The 19065-nt window shown below is 38.5% G+C and overlaps 1 protein-coding gene across 2 annotated transcripts in view; it reads left to right on the top strand.

Annotated features, from left to right (window-relative positions):
* The window catches only part of SPIDR (scaffold protein involved in DNA repair), a 429134-nt gene that overhangs the window by 358554 nt on the left and 51515 nt on the right, over positions 1-19065 (top strand). For both annotated transcript variants that reach the window (XM_049633718.1, XM_049633719.1), the window contains exon 11: positions 4083-4223. In XM_049633718.1, the coding sequence (XP_049489675.1) occupies positions 4083-4223 (141 nt within the window). The remainder of the gene's footprint in view (positions 1-4082; positions 4224-19065) is intronic.

Raw genomic sequence — 19065 nt, 5'->3', positions numbered from 1 at the left:
GATTTTCTGACAAGCGATCCCAGGTTAACTACCATGCCACTGGTGGATGTTAACCAGTCTAGACTGGAGTCTAGAGGCTCCAGGAGCAGAGGCTCCAGGAGAGCCCTTTCAAGGCAGAGTACCTGTAAGGTTCAGCACCCTGAAGGAACACTTTGGTAGTTGACAGAGGTATATAACTTATGATAAGTACATAGAAAACTAATTCAAAGAGCCACCTGGGTGGCTCATTCAGTTAAACCTCTGACTTCGATCCAGGTCATAATCTTGCTGTCTGTGAGTTCGAGCCCCACATCAGGCTCTGTGCTGGCAGCTCAGAGTTTGGAGCCTGCTTCAGATTCTGTGTCTCCTTCTCTCTCTTCCCCTCCCCTGTTCACGCTCTGTCTCTCTCTCTCTGTCTCTCTCTCTCTGTCTCTCTCTCTCTCAAAAATAAATAAACATTAAAAAAGATTTTTTTGGCTCTGTGCTGACAGCTCAGAGCCTGGAACCTGCTTCACATTCTGTGTCTCCGTCTCTCTCTGCCTCTCCCCTGCTTGCACTGTGTGTGTGTGTGTGTGTGTGTGTGTGTGTGTGTGTTTTCCTTCTCTCTCTCTCAAAATAAATAAACATTAAAAAAAAGATCTACATAGAAAAGGAGAAGTGATCATGTTTTATTATATTTAAAGCTACAAATTCCCTAAAGAATCATTATAATCCATAAGTTTTGGCATGTCTGGTATTTTTATCCCGTAGTTCAAAATACTGTCTCTTTTCTACTGTGATTTCATATTTGACCTATGTGTTGAAAAGGATGCTGTGAAATTTCCAAATGGAAGATTTTTAAAGATACCTATTTTCACTTGGTTTCTCTTTTAATTATATTGTAGGCAGACAATGTGTCCCATACAATACTGACTCTTTGAAATTCATTCAGACCTGTCTTCAGCCAATTGGTCACATTTTATAAATGTCCTATGTGTGCTTGAGAATGCATTTTCTGTAATTGTGGGAAGTTTTTCTGTGCCTATCCAACAAATCAAACTTTTTAGGTATATGCAAGTTTTCCAAATCTTTACTAATTTTTTCCTCAGATCGACTTAATACTTGGCAGAGGTATGTTGAACTCTCCCACAATGGTGTTGGATTTGTTCACTTCTCTCTGTAGTTGTGTGACTGTATATATTTTGATGCTGAGAACATAAAGATTTAGAATTATATGCCTTCCTGGGAAATTAAGCTTTTTTTGAAATCAATATTAGTGACCTCTCTATCCCTAATAATGCTTTCTATCCTAGAATCTATTTAGTTAAGTCTCAGAACTACCTCCTCAGCTTTCTTTTGGTTAATATTTACCTGAAACATTTTTTTTTCACCCTTTAAACCTTTCTGTGTTTTAGAAGATTTCCTGTTAACATTTTTTTTCCTTCAAACCGACCATGACAAACTGTGCCTTTTAATTGACAAGTTTAAATCATTTTTATTCCATTTCTAATATACATAGACTTATGTCTACCATTATACTTATTACCTTACATTTTCCTGCCCTTTTTTTATGTGTGCTTTTTCTTTGCATTTTCTTGAGGTTGTATTGTTTCTCGTTTGTTTGTTTTGGGGGTTTTTTTGGTCTATATTTCTCATTCCATTTTTTTCCATCTAGTAATTTGGAATTTATACACCTATTTCTTTTCTTTTGGTGGTTATCCTTGAATTTTTACCAGATGTAAATATTTAATGAAATCTTGAGTTAATATCTTAATCCTGCTGTGAGTGATATGAGCACTTGGAAACATTTGAACTTCATCACCCCATTTGACCTATTTGCTCTCCATTTCCAGTTTTTCAGCTCCCCCACATTAATTGATGTTGTTGATGGTGGTGTTATTTTATTCTACTGTGTTTGTTTTGTTTATATTGTTGGTCAGTAGTCCTTGTATCTTCGACCTTTTTTTCTAGAATAATGTCCTTCTTCCTAAATTACATAATTTAGAAATTATTTTAGTAATTATCTTAGTAACTAGTAAGTATTTCAGGCTGTGTAGGTGGAAAATGTAGCTAGTGTTTATCTAAAAATGACTTTATTTTACCATCATTCTTGAAAGATAGTTTTGCAGGTACACAGTTTTGAGATGGCTTCCAGAATTCTTAAAATGTTTCACAGTTATCTGGCTTCATTCATTGCTCTTGAGGAGGTTGGTGTAAATCAAATTTTTATTCCTTTGTAGATAGTCTGTCTTTTCATGCTTTTTGCTTTTAGAATCTTTTCATCGTGTTTGATATTCTCTAGTTTTATTACAGTGTGTGTCCTAGGATGGGTTTCCTTTTAGTTGTACTGCTTGGTATTTGTTTTTCTTCCTGGATCTTTGGATTCATTTCTTACATTAGATTTCCCAGTTACTAAATCTACAAACTCTTGCTTCTTCCTCTCTCTTGTTCTTCTGAAATTCCTGTTAGACAAATGTTAGACTTTCTCATCCTATCCTCTGTACTTCTCTTTTCTCTCACATTTTTTATCTCAGCTCTCAACATATATTCTAGGTAATTTATTCAAATTTGTAACCCAATTCACATATCCATACTCTTCAGGTACACATGACCATTTGTTTACACCTATTTAATAACACTTTTTTTCAGGAAGTGGAGTGTTTCCTTTTTGAAAGTTCTAATTTTATTCTTCAAACTTGCCCAGTCATTTTGTACAGCTTTTTGTCTTGTATTACATCTTCATGAATTTCCTTTTTTTAAGATAGTTATTCCATACTTCATATCTTTAAATTCTAATATGTCAAGTTCTCAAGAGGTCTATTGTTATTATTTTTTTTTTTTTTTACTCTTCCCATGTAGTGGTTTATTTCCTATGAGGTGATTTTCATTCGAGTGCATATTTATTTGATTTGGCTTTACTCCATGACAAGTAATGATCAAATTAAAGGTGGTTTCCTTCACACAAGATTTCCATTTGCTTTTTTTGTGAACCAAGGGGGCCCTGTGGGCCTGAGAGGGGAGACTTAATCATGAAGCCTAGTTTCTAAGCATGTTTAAAGTTCACTACTTCAGATTTAGTGTTCCTTTGTTCATTTGTCATCTTCTCTTTCCCAACATGCACTTTCCTGTACACCCTCATCTTTAAAATAGTTTTGTTCCTCACACTCTCTTTGGTGGTGTTATTTATTACCTAAATTTTCTTCAGGCTTCAGTAAATATTTTCTGAGAATGTGTCATATCATAATAAGTAAGACTTCATTTCCCTGAATTATGAAGTGAGAGGATTGGAAATTCAGTGATAAATAGGTTTTTATAGGGATGCCTGTGTGGCTCAGTCAGTTGAATATCGGACTCTTGATTTCAGCTCAGGTCATGATTCCAGGGTCGTGGGATTGAGCTCCAGGTCAGGCTCTTTGCTGAGCATGGAACCTGCTTAAGATTCTCTCTTTCCCTCAGCCTCTGTCTCCTGCTTGTTCATCTCTCTCCCGAGAGAGAGAGAGAGAGAGAGAGAGAGATTTTTTTAAGAAAAAAGAAAAGAGGTGTTTATAAGTACTGCCCTTTGAACTTAAAAGTTGGGGGGAATCCCATCATGTCACTGGATATCCATCATGTCTCTGTTGCTGCCAGCAAGGATACTGTTTTTTATCCTACTGGGATATGCATGTCTGTGAATATGTACTTTCTCAGAGAAAGCCCCTTACTGTTCTCATCATAATGTTAACACTGGAGGTTTTTCAATGTTGAGCATCCATGCAAAATATAAATGTTTCCTGTTATAAAAGGCAAGATAAAAATGGGGAAGAAGGATACCCTTTTTGGGACAGTGGCAATATATTTTATTTGAAAGGATGATCTTCTTCGTGTGCTTTTAAACCACATTTGGCTTAGGGTTTAGTTTTATGCCAAAAGAGAATTCTGTTTCCTTCCATATGAGGTGGATACTGATCCAAACACCTGTAAGTACAAATCTAAAAGCGCATGTTTGAATTCAACTTCATTTACCCTGATTTATCCATTCAGGAAGATGATTTCAATGGATTCCTAGTGAAGAAGAAGGTAATCCTATTCTCTGTAGTGAATCAAAAACTATCTTCTAAAAAAAAAATGTGAATATTCTTTTGTAGAGTCTGCCTTCTCGTGCAAGATGCCTATGGAATGTTCAGTGAAGTATACTCTGAGGGCGCCATCTTGAAAGACCAACAGTTGGAAGGGAAATCCTGCAGCCTGATGGGAATGAAGGTTCTACAGAAGGCTACCAGAGGAAGGTGAGGACCCTCTGTAATTGCTGCAATGACTGGTTCTTTAATTAGTGATTTATTTCTTAGTTTTAAGGACAATAAACCAGGATCCTAGAGTTTGTCTATAAAACTAGGCCAGAGTTGAAGAAAGCCCATAAAGTACTTCTAGGGGAAAAAATTATAATTAGCAACAAAAACAGTTATACAGGTTTAGTGACTCCTAATTTCGTTAAAAATTAAGAAAATACAAAATGTTATATATATGTGTTTTAATCATAAAATTTATTTTCTGTATACTAATTAAGAAATAAAACAGCTTCGCATGAGCCAGTTTATATAAACGAAAATATAACTTAGTGTACAGGCAGTTTATAAGCTTTAAATAAAACTCTTTAAGTTGTCACATGTTTTTGCTTTCCATAGTAAGAAAATTTTGTTCTCTGTTAAGTTTCATGGTACCTTACCTTAAAATATGATTTTGGATAAGCAAGGTAGAATGGTACATAGATCTGGTCCAAACTGTGGCTATTATATCTCCAGTAATCATCTGAAATCTATGAATTAGGAAAAAGAAGGAACATTTTTAATCATACTATTCAATCATATAGAGAATTAGTATAAACAGTAAATTTGGGATTTTCTCTATTTTATTATAATCTCTCCTTCCTTGAATAGTGTGTTATTTTAACTCTTTTGATGTTAATTTTTTGTCTAATTGTAGGAACATCTGAGCTTATACCAGTATCTGGGAAAGAGAGAAAAAAACCATTATGAGTATATGATATTCTGATTTTAAAGCAGTTATGGATAGCATCCTCCACTGGTTTGCATAATGAACATTCTAGTCACAGTCGTTCTAAATTGTGAGCATTTGGGGCACCTGGGTGGCTCAGTTGGTTAAGTGCCCAATTCTTGATTTCATCTCAGGTCATGATCTCCCAGTTGTGACATTAAGCCCCTTGTCAGGTTCTGCTCTGACAGTGTGGAGCCTGCTTGGGATTCTCTCTGTCCCTCTCTTTGCCCCTCCCTACTCATTTGCGTGCGTGCTCTCTCTCTCTCAAAATAAATAAATAAACATTTTTTAAAAATAACTAAATTGTGAGCAGTCAGCATTCCCATTGGCCACGACTCTGTGTACCATCTGGCTTTCATATGGTACTGTGCAGGTGAGAGATGGCTCTGCCCAAGAGCTTGCTTTTCTAAAAGACACATATTTCATAGAAAGATCCCCTATAAGCCCTGGTTAGATAGATACGAGAACATTTTATTGAAGCATGCAGATTTATCTTATAACAAATGCTTCCTTTTATTTATGAAAGGGTGTCTGTATTATCATGCAGTTTCCTTATGGGTGGGGGGCAGTGCTCATTTGGAAAGCATATCTGTGTGTGTGAAAAGTTTAATTGGATCACATGAACCTTGTCTTTATTAAGGCTGAACCTCACCTGAGTCCTACGTTTGAGAACTGCAAACCCCTGACAGACCACGCAGTTACAGTAAGTGGTATCGCTGCCTTCACAGGTGGACCTGACAGCCTTAACGCTCTCAGGACCGTGTGGGAGGTAATCTTCCTTGACGTCAACTCTACACGAACCTCCACCTGAGAACACCAGGATACAAGCGGGGTCCCCATCACAGGAAATCCTCCCTCCGAGGCAGCAGCCTTGCTCAGGGGCCGGGTTTCCTGTGTGCTACGGGCCAGACAGAGGCTGCTCTGGGAGGCTGACTTCTTGCCAGAGACCACATAGCACACAACTTCTCGTGGCATTCTACCGGAGAATGACAGAGCCAGGACTGCCATCCAGGAGTCTTTGGCTCTGTAACGTTCATGCTCTTTTACGACATACACTCTACATATGTGTTCCTAATATTTAATCTACTTCTTTGAGGGTCGCACTGGGAGCCTTACTACTACCTACAACATTCCCATAGAAAATGTTTTGGTTTTTTTTTTCCCCCACAGGAAATACACTGAGTGTGGCAAATAATTCATTTACAAACTTTTGGAACCCATACCATTTTTCAGTTGGTGGCTAAATATTTGATTTTTTAGGTTGGAATTAATTCCTTTACTTCTATACTTAATTTTATTTTGACGCACAGCTATCCAAATAAATGTTTAGACTGTCTTTTATTCTTTTAGAAGCTATATTTCTTCAAAACAAATTATTAGATCATTTAGGAATGCTGGATGTTATAATTGCCTATTGGTGATATCATCCATTGTCAGTCATCCATCCATGGCCCCGTCAACACAAATTGTCTCTTTTATTTTCCCCCAAATTATTGTGTTTCATAGCAACTCTCGTAAACTCTAACAAAATATACTTCTCATAAATCTGAACAAAGTACTTTTTCCCAAAATTGAAGCTAAAATGATTAATTGTAATTATATAATTCCAGTACCTAATACAGAAAATAACTTTTTTGCCAGTTGGAAAATAGTTTTTTGGGGGGGAAAAATCATGAAGTCTTTTTGATCTTGGCTACCAGAATTCATCTAATCCATACTTCCAGTGAGGGGGAAAATCACTACTCCCCTACAAGGCTGTGAAGGGGACTGATGGCCTCAGAGCTGTCCAGTCACACAGACGTGTTTTGGACCAGTGTGGGGGGGACACTGCTCTGTCCACCTGCCTCGTTTGAGAAGGCTTGCAAAAACAGAGCAATCATATATTTTGCACTTCCCTGACATATTTTTGGAGTCGTGTGCCCATACTGACTGCTTAAAGCAAAAGACATCAGAAAAATAGCCTGGATTTAAAGGGAAAGAAACATTATTTTCAAAAAAAAGAAAAAACCCACTGCTGAGGCATGCTCACTGAGCAGAATGTGGAGCTCTGCCTATGCTCTCTTCCCCTCCAGAGTTCTTCCTGCTCTTTCTCCAGTGACTTTCTTCTCCTAAGGCATGTCCCCTGACCTTTGTCTTCCCATGTGGCCTGTGCAGCAGTTTAGTAGGTCAAATAAGCTGAAAAGTCACATGACTTTGATGTCATGATTCTATGTATGACCTTTATCTTTTTATTGTTGATTATTATCTGTTTTTATTTTTATATGACAGAGCAATCCTGAAAAGGAAATTTCGTGAAATATATGTTAACCCTATAGGTATGGAAAATATAGCTAGCCAAATTTTTTGTGGGGGAGGGGAAGTTCTTTCAGTTCAAAATCCTACTATATTTATGTCCCAACTTGTTAAAAACCCATTAAGCTCTCTGTATCTAAAATGATTAACCTATAGGTGCTATTTGATTTAGATCTGTTGATTGGCCCTTTAAGAGAAAATTTTATATAAGAGCACTTAGTACTCACTATTTACAGAAGACTCTGCCTCAGTGCCCAGAATGACGAGGAAGCAGCTGGCATGATCTTTGACCTTGACTGGCATCCTACTGAACAGAAAACTAGACGGGCACAAGTATTGAAGCTGTTAATGTTTTAAGTGACTAGATCCTAACTGGCTGATGTCAGATTTCATGAAAGAAGTTAGTCAGAACAAATGCTTTAAACATTCTGACCTGCCAGGAAAAAAAAAAAAAGCTGTCTTCAAATTGGTAACATGTTATCTGTGAGGACATATATATATATAGGATCAGGAAGGATGTTTGCAAAATAGGAAATGAGAGGGTTTATTGAAAAGATAATTCACTCATTTATTCTGTAACTATTTAGTGCCTCTTAGTGCTATGCCCCTGGCTAGTGGCTGTAGCACTGAGCTCTGTGTTAAATTTTTGGGATTTATCCTAAACGAGAATATACTAAGGTATAAAGTCAGCTAGATAAAGCCTTAGGTTCTATTATTAGGGACTCTGCATCATTCCAAGAGAAAATTAGGGCCTCTGTGAAATTTTGAGAGAAGAGGGAATAAAAATGAAAGTGGAGTTAAGATGCTCCTGCTATTGTACCTCTAATGGATTTAAGACAGAAGGAGAGCTTGTGGCAGGGCTACAAATTTAGAAACGTCTGGAGCAGTTGAGGGGAAAGAGAACAAAAAACTAGTTAGGAACTAATCTTGAATTTCTGGTACCTGCAGGCATCTTTACCAGGAGTATAAAAATAGACCATTCCCTCCAAGAGCTCATGGGCCATCAAGAGAGCCAGGGGTAACCCAAGCAGGCACTAAATTGGCAAGTGCCTGATACAGAAAGATGTGGGCTAATAGCTGCCACCTTTGAAGGGGGCTCAGAGGGCAGGTCAAGATTTCAGAACCCTGAACACAACAGGAAAGGCCCGGGGCTAAGGACTAGAATGAGGAAGAGAGAAGACAGGCTCCATTGTCTAAATATCCATTTACCTCCTTTGGAAGCCAGACCGGAGATCAGGAGAGCACGGCTGTCCCGTCAGCTTTTGTGATAGAGTAAGGAGGTAGGCACTATGTGTGAGCAGGTGCGTTTCAGAAAATGATCCAATTAATAGTTATTGTTTTATAAGTTTTTGGTTTTTTGTTTTGCTTCGTTTTCTTTTGTTTTTGAGGGAGAGAGCATGCTCGTGTGGCAGAGCATGAGTAGGGCTGGGCTTGGGGGGGCCGGGGTGGGGACAGAGAGAATCCCAAGCTCCAAGCTATCCATGCAGAGTCCCATGCGGGGCCTGATCCCATGAACCATGAGATCATGACCTAAGCTGAAATGAAGAGTCCAACGCTTAACGGACTGAGCCACTCAGGTGACCCAATTCATAGTTATTGTTTAGAGGTCAACTTTTGTTTTCAAAGTAACAGATTAATCACTGATAAATTTTATACCAGAAGCCAAGCCTAGTCAACATGCTCAAATACTAACCCCAGAGCCAGGATACCAACGCCTTTTACAAGCCCCCATGCTGGTCCCCAGCCAGCTACATGTGTAGCCTTTTGTCCCACCACTCATGCATGCACCGTGTCCTATGCCTAGAACGCTTCGCTTTTCTCCTGGGCCTCATTGAAGACCTACCTTTCCCTCACAGGCCAGTCTTCAGGTGCTCCTTCATGAAGACTCCTGTCACCCGCACCCAGCACTGCCTCCTTTGTCTCCTGCAGCAGTTACAGCTGGGTCACCTCCTCCAGCAAGGCACCCAGTGGTCATTATGATACTCACTTCGGTGCCCATGCCCAGGGCACTGTGGGATTCCTGCTGACCTGTGTCCCACCAGAGAGTATACGTAGACTCTAATGTAAATAAGAGTGACATCATAGGCATAAGTTTGAAGGCGTCCATTTTTTTTAGAAATGATATGCAAACATCAGCATTTATATGAGGAGTCTTAGATGGCTCTCCCAAGCTGGCCTGCACTATGTGCCTCGCTCTGAGTCACAGCAAGACATCAGACCTTGTCTTGGTCATTGTCACACTCCTTTGCATGGTATAGACATTGGTAAAAGTCGACATTGATTAAAATGCCTGGTAGCCGGTATTTCAGATTGGCCTGCCAACTGTTAGGCTTTATTAGGGCAGGTCCTATTTCTTGCTCATTTCAAGGCACATTGTAGGTTCAAAATATTTGTGAAATGGACATTAGTTGTTTGCTTGGGTTTCTCCTAGAATTTTCCTAAACAAGATTTGGATTTTTGCACATGATACATGGTAATTATTGAAGCCCCATTTTAGCAGGAAAAATGCAGACCATTTGGTCCCAAGACTTGGCATCCAGTACAGGTGAGGATCATGCTCTCTGTGAGTCTCTGGACACAGACCTCTGGTCTCCTCACAAAGTCAAAGGAGACATGCGTGGGGTTGTGCTGTGAGAATACTTTATCAAGGATGGGGAGACTATGAATGTCCATTACTTAATATTTCACAGAAAAAAGTTTTCCATGTATTGGAAAAGTGGAAAACTTTCATTTTCCTATCCTTTCTAGTCCTCACAAGAGTCAGTGAGGGAAAAAGCTCTGTTCTCACTCCTGTCTTAGAGGTGAGGATGATTGGTTAGGGTTACACAGTGGGCCAGGGGTCAAGCTCCAGTGTGACGTGAGTCTGGGCAGTGAGCACCAGGGTGTTCAGTCTACTGTGGAGACCCTTCCCTCCAGCTGGGTGTGACCAAGAGTGCACAGAAGTGCAGTAGAAGGGAATCCTTAGGGATTATTCAATGCAAGTCAACTGGGTTGGGTTAGGTTATTACTGAAGAACCATTTCAGATGCTCCTTTAACAGGAAATATGTGGTGGTGAGAGTTGTCTTTGGGTAAGAAACTTCAGTAGTAATTCCCTTCCTTTGATTTTCCCTCTTCAAAAAGGCCACCCTTTTAAAGAGCCACACACTTCCCTTGAGGTTTGTCCAGAATCTCTTTGTAATTGCTGTGGTTGAAAACCCTCCTCTAAAGGACATTCTCAATCATTCTTCCATGATTTTGAAAAATAAAATTGTTCCTGGAGGTCACTTGAGTTTCTGGAAGGAGAACAAAATGTCAGTGAAAGAGAATGTACTTAAAACCAGTGATGCCCAAAGAAGCAAAAGAAAGCTGCCCGTAAACGAAAAGCGTGCTTAGTTCAAGCCCTCAATCAGTTTATGGTATGTTTTGTGTTTTCCCGATAGACCTTATTGTTTTCTCTCTACCAGTGTTTCCTGACATGAGTATTTTAATTCAAAATTAAATGTTTCTATTGTCCTTTAAAGTGGGATTATTTTTGGTCTCCATTTAACAATTGGTACAGGGAAGCATAAGCAACAATAGAATAGTAAATAGAAGTTCAAGTAAGCAGATCTCTTCAAGATTATATCCCCCCTTTGGGGCCCCTGGGTGGCTCAGTCAGTTAAGTGTCCGACTTCAGCTCAGGTCACGATCTCACGGTCCGTGAGTTCGAGCCCCACGTCGGGCTCTGGACTGATGGCTCAGAGCCTGGAGCCTGCTTCCGATTCTGTGTCTCCCTCTCTCTCTGCCCCTCCCCATTCACGCTCTGTCTCTCTCTGTCTCAAAAATAAATAAATGTTTAAAAAAAATTTTAAAAAAAGATTATATCCCCCTTCAACTTTTCTTGGTTGTTAATATTGTGTATGTGTTGTTTTTGCGTTCTGATGAATTTCTTTCTTTATGTTATTTCTTAAAGGATTTCTTGTATATCTGTGCTGCCCACACTCTCTTCTTTTGTCCCCATGGTGTTCTCTAATTTGAGTGTACCCAAATGGACATTCTGCATAGACTGGAAAGAGTCTTAACTGGAAATTAGGACACCTGGATTGTGCTCCTGGCTATGCTACCAATACCAGTAGCCCTGGCCCCGATGCATCTGAAAATGAAATGACTACACCAAATAACCTTCAAGCCTCTTTAAGTTTGAGGCGATTGCTTTCGCTTTCAGGGTTAGGATGGGAGGCTTTTATTTTTAGCTTTGTACACAAAGATACTTTTTCTATTTGAACATCTTTTCCTTAAATGAAATACTGAACCTGTTGTTTAAACAATCTTCTTACAGATTAGTTTGCAAAGTTGCCATCTACTTGGTAGGTATGGAGCATACATCTTTGGCTGAGCATAATAAGCATAATGAACCTTGTAAGGTCTTCTACTGAAGTAAGGTTTCCAATCACCTAGATTGTGACTTTCAGTGTAGAGCATTTGGGAATGCAAAACAGGCTGTATAAAACCTTTCTCTGGAGTAGAAACATTGCAGGAAGATGAAGCCTCTTTTCCTAATTATTATTTGCTTTAATCACTTTATTTCTGAGTGTCTTTGTTACTGTGAACTGACAGTTATTTTTATTAGATTCTAATCAAAGGTTAATAGAAATCATACCTTTTCATTTAGAGGAAAGGTATTTTTTGAAGTCTGAGTTTATAATCCCAAATGACACAAACCTAAATAATTAGATTTATGACTCCGACTTCCACTGTTGAATTGCTTCCTTATATATTTGGTTGTTTTTCTGTAATCATACTAATTAATTCTGATACAAGGAGATCTTTATATACTTAATAACTTAATCTGTTAAAATAGTTTTGGTACAGTACATTTTGCGTAATAACAGAAAAAATAGTCAGGAAAACCTGAAAAGTTTAATCTTTAACTTATGAAGACCTACTTTCTCATTTTAGTATAAGAAGGAAATGTGTAGAAAAAGGTAACCCACAAGGCACCTTGGTGGCTCAGTCGATTGAGCATCCAGTTCTTGATTTCGTTCGGCTCAGGTCATGATCCCAGGGTCATGGGATTGAGCCCTGTGTCAGGCTCTATGCTGAGCGTGGAGCCTTCTTAAGATTCTCTCTGTCTCCCACCCTCTGCCCCTCTCCCCTGCTCACATGCTCTCTCTCTCTAAAGAAAAAGTTTAGAGACGCTTGGGTGGCTCAGTCACTTGAGTGTCCAACTTCAGCTCAGGTCACGATCTCATGGTTCATGGGTTCCAGCCCCACGTTGTCGAGCCCTACCAACCTGGAGCCTCCTTCAGATTCTGTGTCTCCCTCTCTCTCTGCCCCTCCCCAGCTCATACTCTGTCTCTGTCTCTCAAAAATGAATATACATTAAAAAAAGATTTTTTAAGTTTAAAAAAGAGGGAGGTAACTTGATCAGAGTATCGTGCATCCAATCTTAGTGTATTTTTATCACCAGCTAAATAATCATGAGTAGGCAGTGGCTTAATTAAGAAAAATAAAAATAAAGGCAGAAAGGGATTTATTGGCCCAGGCCAGGAGAATACGGGCATAACGCCAATAATAAAATTCCAAAGTATACAATTAAATGAAACTGAATGCATGAGGTATAAGAAGGGAGGATGAGCAAAGCAAGTGGTCAATATGTGGGCAAACCCAGTGTCCCTGAGGAACAGTGACTGTGCAAAACATGTTTGCACTGTACACTGGACGTTAGGAAAGGTTTCATGAGAACCTGTTTAAATAGTTTGGGGCAAGAATACTCCCTGAGGATGTTGTGTCCTTCGTGTTGCATCCCGTTAAGAGGCACACAGCATCTAGTCAGTGATGGCAAGGCTGGGTCTGGGTGGAACAGCCAAACTTCTCTATCTCAAAGTCCTAATTTTCTCACTCTGTGGGGTGAGACCCTAGCTGAAGAAACAAGTACAAAGTCTGTGAGACAGAAGTGTGTATGGTGTGTTTGAGAAATAGTAAGGAGAAAGATGTCTTGTAGTGCAGCCCTTGGCTTAAAACAATATCTGAACAGTATATCTGCTGACAGTTCTTTTAAAACAAAAATGGATCAGAATCACTAAATGAATTATTTGTTTAATGACTGAGAATCATTTAATTAGAGTTAATAAATAAGTAGCAGACAGCTGTTGATATTGAACCCAGATCCCCTTAAAGCCCTTCGGCCATTTCTTTTGTACCCACCCCACCCCCATCCCCAGCTTCTTTGTGCTTTTGCATCTGTGGGCCCACATCTGTCCCTGTCTTCAAAGGACTGCCCTCAGCCACAGACACCACTTTGACTGCCTGTGCAAACAGCTGGGAGCATCTGAGAATTTGGGTCCCCTTTAGTTTAGTTTAGGTAACTCTTAGTGAGTGAGTACTTACGAAAGCCCAATTCCTGTCCTAGTTGGGACAAGATATCAGCTATAATTCACTCTCCAAAGCTCTCCTGTATTACCCAGCTAAGGCTAGAACTTTACCAGAAAGAAACAAACTGGATGTCATCCCCAAAACATTACCTCTGTGCAAACAGAGAAGTTGAATCGCAAGCCTGTGTAATATTCCACTGCATGTATGTGTGTATATGTCTTCCTTATATATTCTCCTATTGATGGACCCTTAGATTGCTTAGATATCTTGGCTATTATAAATAATGCTGCAATAGACATAGGTATACATATATACTTTTTAGTGTTTATGTTTTCTTTAGGTAAATCCCCAGTAGTGGAATTATTGATTCATATAGTATTTCTATTTTTAATTTTGTGAGGAATCTCCACATTGTTTTCCACAGTGACTACACCCATTTATAGTTCTATCGGTGGTGCACAAGGATTTCTTTTTATCCACATCCTCGCCAACATGTTATTTCTTATCTTTTTGATTTTAGCCATTCTGACAGGTGTGATATCTCATTGTAGTTTTGATTTGAATTTCTTTGATGATTTGTGATGTTGAGCATTTTTGCATGTGTTTGTTGGCCATCTGGATGCCTTCCTTAGAAAAATGTCTTTTCAGGTCTTCTGCCCATTTTTTAATTGGACTGTTTGGTTTTTTTGGTGTTGAGTAGTATAACTTCTTTATATATTTTTGGATCTTAGCCTCTTATTGGACATGTCATTTCCAAATATCTTCTCCCATTCAGTATGTTGCCTTTTTGTTTTGTGGATAGTTCCCTTTGCTATGCAGAAGCTTTCTATTTTGATGTAGTCCCAATGGTTTTTCATTTTTGTTTCCCTTGCCTCGGGAGACATACCTAGAAAAGTGTTGGCTATGGCCAGTGTCAGAGAAATTACTGCCTGTTTCTTATCTAGGATTTTGATAGTTTCAAATCTTACATGTAGATCTTTAATCCATTTTGAGTTTATTTTTGTGTATGATGGTAGAAAGTGCTACAGTTTTATTCTTTTGAATGTAGCTGTCCAGCACCATTTATTGAAGAGACTATCTTTTCCCCCATTGTATAGTCTTGCCCCCTTTGTCATAGATTAATGGACCATATAAGCATGGGTTTATTTCTAGGCTCTCTGTTCTGTTCCATTGATCCATGTATCTGTTTTTGTGCTAGTACTGTGCTGTTTTGACTGCTAGCTTTGTAGTATATCTTAAAATCTGGGACTTTGATATTTCCAGCTTTGTTCTTCTTTCTCAATATTGCTTAAAGGGTGAAATTTTTTCATTCATGACAACACGGATGGACCTATTATGCTAAGTGAAATAAGTCGGACAGAGAAAGACAAATACCATATGATTTCACTCATATGTGGAATCTAAACAACAAAACAAATGAATAAACAGACTAACAGCAGAATCAGCCCTATAATATACAAAAAACAAACTGATAGTTGCCAGTGGGAAAAGGGGTGGGGAGATGGGTAAAACTGGTAAAGGGGAGTGGAGGTACAGGCTTCTAGTTATATAGTGAATAAGTCACAGGAATAAAGGCACGGCATGGGGGATATAGTCAATGATACTGTAATAGTGTTGTATGGTGACAGAAGGTAGCCACAACTGTGTTGAGCATCACATATAGAGAGATTGAATCACTGTGTTGTACACCTGAAACTAATATAATGTATGTCAACTACACACAAAATTAAAAAATAAATAAATGATCCCAGCCTTAAAAAAGAAAAGGAAATATAATTAGAAATAAAGGAAGGCATATATTCCAAAGAAGGAATGAAGTGGCAAACAAAAAGGGTTTTTAGTGAGTCAGAAGTAAACTGAGTAAAAAGAATGAAATGTTGACACACGGTACAATATGGATGAACCTTGAAAACGTGCTAGGTGAAAAAAAAAACAGACACATATTATATTATTCCATTTATATGACGTGCCCAGAAGAGACAAATCCCTGAAGACAAAAAGCAGACTGGTGACTGCCAGAGGTTGGGTAGAGGAGAGAATGAGAACGACTGTTCATGGGTATGGGGTGCTTTAGGGGTGGTGAAAATATTCTGGAACTAGATAGAGGTGATGGTGGCACCACACTGAGAATATAGTAAATGAATCGTGTAATTTAAAATGGTTAATTTTATGTTATATGAATTTTACCTCAATTTTTTTTGAGAGAGAGAAAAGGTGCAAGTGAGCAAGGAGCAGAGAGAGACAGAGAGAGAGAGAAGCAGGGCTCATCCAATGCAAGGCTCAAGCTCACCCAGTGTGGTACTTGAACTCATGAGTTCCACATCATGAACTGAGTCGAAGTCAGATGCTTAATGACTGAACCACCCAGGCGCCCACCTCAATTTTTAAAAAGGAAAAAAGAAAAATTAACTGATTGCCTAAAAAATGCTTATACTGTGTTATGAAAATGGGTACAAGGAGCACCTGGGTGGCTCTGTCAGTTAAACGTCTGACTCTTGATCACTAGTTCAAGACCCATGTTGGGCTCCATGCTGGTCAAGAAGCCTACTTTAAAAGAAAAAAGAAAAAAAAAGTTACAGATGTTTCCTAAGTCCAGTTGAAGAAGGTTTCTAAATGGAACCTCTGGGCATAATTTCACATATCTCAAAAAGACACAACTAGGGAGTAGGGGCTCAGAAAGGAATGCCAGTTATTTCTTAACTGTTATTTTGGGGAACTTAGGACAAAGATTTATTAAAATGGAAATTCCTCTAAATCATTCATTTCCTTTTCTTCCAATGAAAGATCCTTAATGTAAGAAAGCTATTTTCTATCTCCTCTAATTTGTGTTTATTATCAGTGATAGTGAAAATCAAGACATTGATTAAAGCATACAAAGAGAACAAAACAACAGATTGCATCGAGCCTTGGCAAGTTGATCACAGGAAGATGACAACCACAACCCACCTAAGAGATTCTCTTTGTCTTATTTCTTTATTTTTAGAGAGGAAGAGAGCGTGAGTGGGGGAGAGGGACAGATGGAGGGAATCTCAAGCAGTCTCCATGCTCAGTGTGGAACCCTACATGGGGGCTTGATCCCACAACTCTAGGGGCCCTACATGGGGGCTTGATCCCACAGCTCTAGGATCATGACCTGAGCCAAAATCAAGAGTTGGGCACTCAGCTGAACCACCCAGGTGCCCAGAGATTCTCTTTGAACTGCACAGGCCAAGCATTAACCATTGTTAAGATTATTACCCTAATAGTCTTTAGAAAACCTGTTCTAAATAACATAAATAATAAACATAAATAACATGATTTATGAATAAACATAAATTCACAATGTTGTCCATTAGATATAGATTCTGTTTTGACTATATATTTTTACATGTTGCTTTCTCTTCCCTTATCCATCCATTAACACACCAGCTTACTGTGTATACATGGATAGTGTCCTAGTTCCAGTCTTCAAAGATATTCTATCAGGTAGAATGAAAATAAGTGATAACAGTATCATAAGGTTTTTGCTGGATTGGATGGATATTCCCCTTATCTGCTTGGGTCAGTAGGAGGGCTTCAAACAAGAAGGCCTTCAGGGTGTGACTTGTAGGTTCATCAGGTTTCCAGGCAAACACCCATAAGAGAGCATTTTCTCAGCCATAAATTTATTTTCCCATTATCTTTTGACCAAAAGCAGACTACCATTCAGAAGCCAAGTGTTATTTTCCCTTGTGTCCTCAGTAGCAGTTAACATAGTTTTCAATAAAAACCTGACAAATAAATGATAAAGTCAGAACCAAGACATTCACAAATATTTCTTGGCCATATAAAACAAAAATTTTAGTAGTACTCTCAAACCGGTCTTTGATCTTCCTCCTTCACTTCACTACCTGCTCCCTCATAACCAAGAGACAGAGTAGAACCAAGTTAACTTGGAATTGTTTAACAATGGCAGCCAGGCCTATGCCAGGGGACTTGCTTGTTAAAAACAAAACCCACATTCCAAGAGCTTTGCTGGTCACTGAGTAGAGACAATTGGGATTCCATGTTAATAAAGGGCACTGGTCTCAGAATCAATATATCTGAGTTGTGTATTAGCTCTTGGGTTTGCTGATTGAAACTGATCCTAGCCTTAGTTATCACTCAGGATAAATAACATTTACTTCCCAAGGTTGTTAGGGTAACTTTATGAAATAATACATAAAAGTACATGAAAATGTTTTGTACACTCTAAAACACTATATAAACAGGGTTCTTTCCTTCTTCCTCCTACTTTATTTTTTCTTTTCTAATTAACTGAAAAGTACAAATCTGGCCTAAATTGATCTAAGACTTTGTTGTCTTGTTTTTACAAACACAATGGAAAGAGAAAGACAATAGAGTAATTTAGAAGAATGATAATTAGAAGTTGGAAGTGGTCCACTTTTTTCTAAGAAAGAAGAGAAATCCAGTTGGAAATTGCCAGGCCTTGTCAGTTGCCCCATCATAATGGGAAAGGATGGATAGTGAAACCAGTGGAATTAAAAGTACAGAGAGATTTAGTTAAAACAAGGATCAAAGAAACCAGAAGGAAGATCAGCTGATACATGAACATAAAAGTAACTTGTACCTGTCCCTCCAGCTTAGCAGTTTATCTAGTTAATTTGCATTGCAGCACAATAAGTCTAGAATTCAGTAAAGGGCAGGAGTTTTGTTTTGTTTTGTTTTGTTTTGTTTTGTTTTGTTTTGTTTATTCATTCCTTCTCTTGGAAATCTCAACAGTTCCACTTTCTTCCCCCTGCTGTTCTTTTCCTCATGAAAATCATAATTCTCTATAGTGGGAGGCCAGTAGTTTTCAAACTTTTGAATTTTTTAAAAACATAGAAATCTAAAGTAGTGTTAAAACAAATCCGTGTGGGAGCTGTTTTGTTAAAAACTGGGAAGTGGATGGATCAAGGCCACCAAGCCTCCACCCATCTCCTTAGGGCTCCAGCAGCATAGTTTCAAAGTAATTGTTAAGGATTCTTTGCTCCTATAAACATTTTACATATCAATATATATATTTACCCGCCTTTCTCAGGTTAATAGCTTGTGATAATAGTTATTATCATGAGGGTATGGATAACAGTATGCTTGAGAAACTGAGTGGGAGTGTGTTCCTATGTTAATCTCAAATGTGAAATAAAAATACTTAGTTTAAATATGCTGCCATTAACTGGTTTTTCAGATTTGGAAAATCTTTAGGTTTTAATTTTATTTATTTTTAAAATTTTTTAAGTTTTTTTTTAAGTAATCTCTACATCCAACATGGGGCTCACACTCATGACCCCAAGATCAAGAGTCACATGCTCTGCCGATGGAGCCAGCCAGGCGCCCCTTATAGGTTTTAATTTTACATAGAATACTCTTAAATCTTTATGAATTTGCCAAGAAAATATCTGTCTGTTAATATGGGACAAAGAAAGTGAAAAGGAAAGTTTCAGTGTCACTAA

This window comes from Panthera uncia, chromosome F2 (assembly GCF_023721935.1).
Source record: "Panthera uncia isolate 11264 chromosome F2, Puncia_PCG_1.0, whole genome shotgun sequence".
Classification (NCBI taxonomy): Eukaryota; Metazoa; Chordata; class Mammalia; order Carnivora; family Felidae; genus Panthera; species Panthera uncia.
Note: the sequence above shows the minus strand (reverse complement) of the source record. Positions and strands in the feature narration are given on the sequence as shown.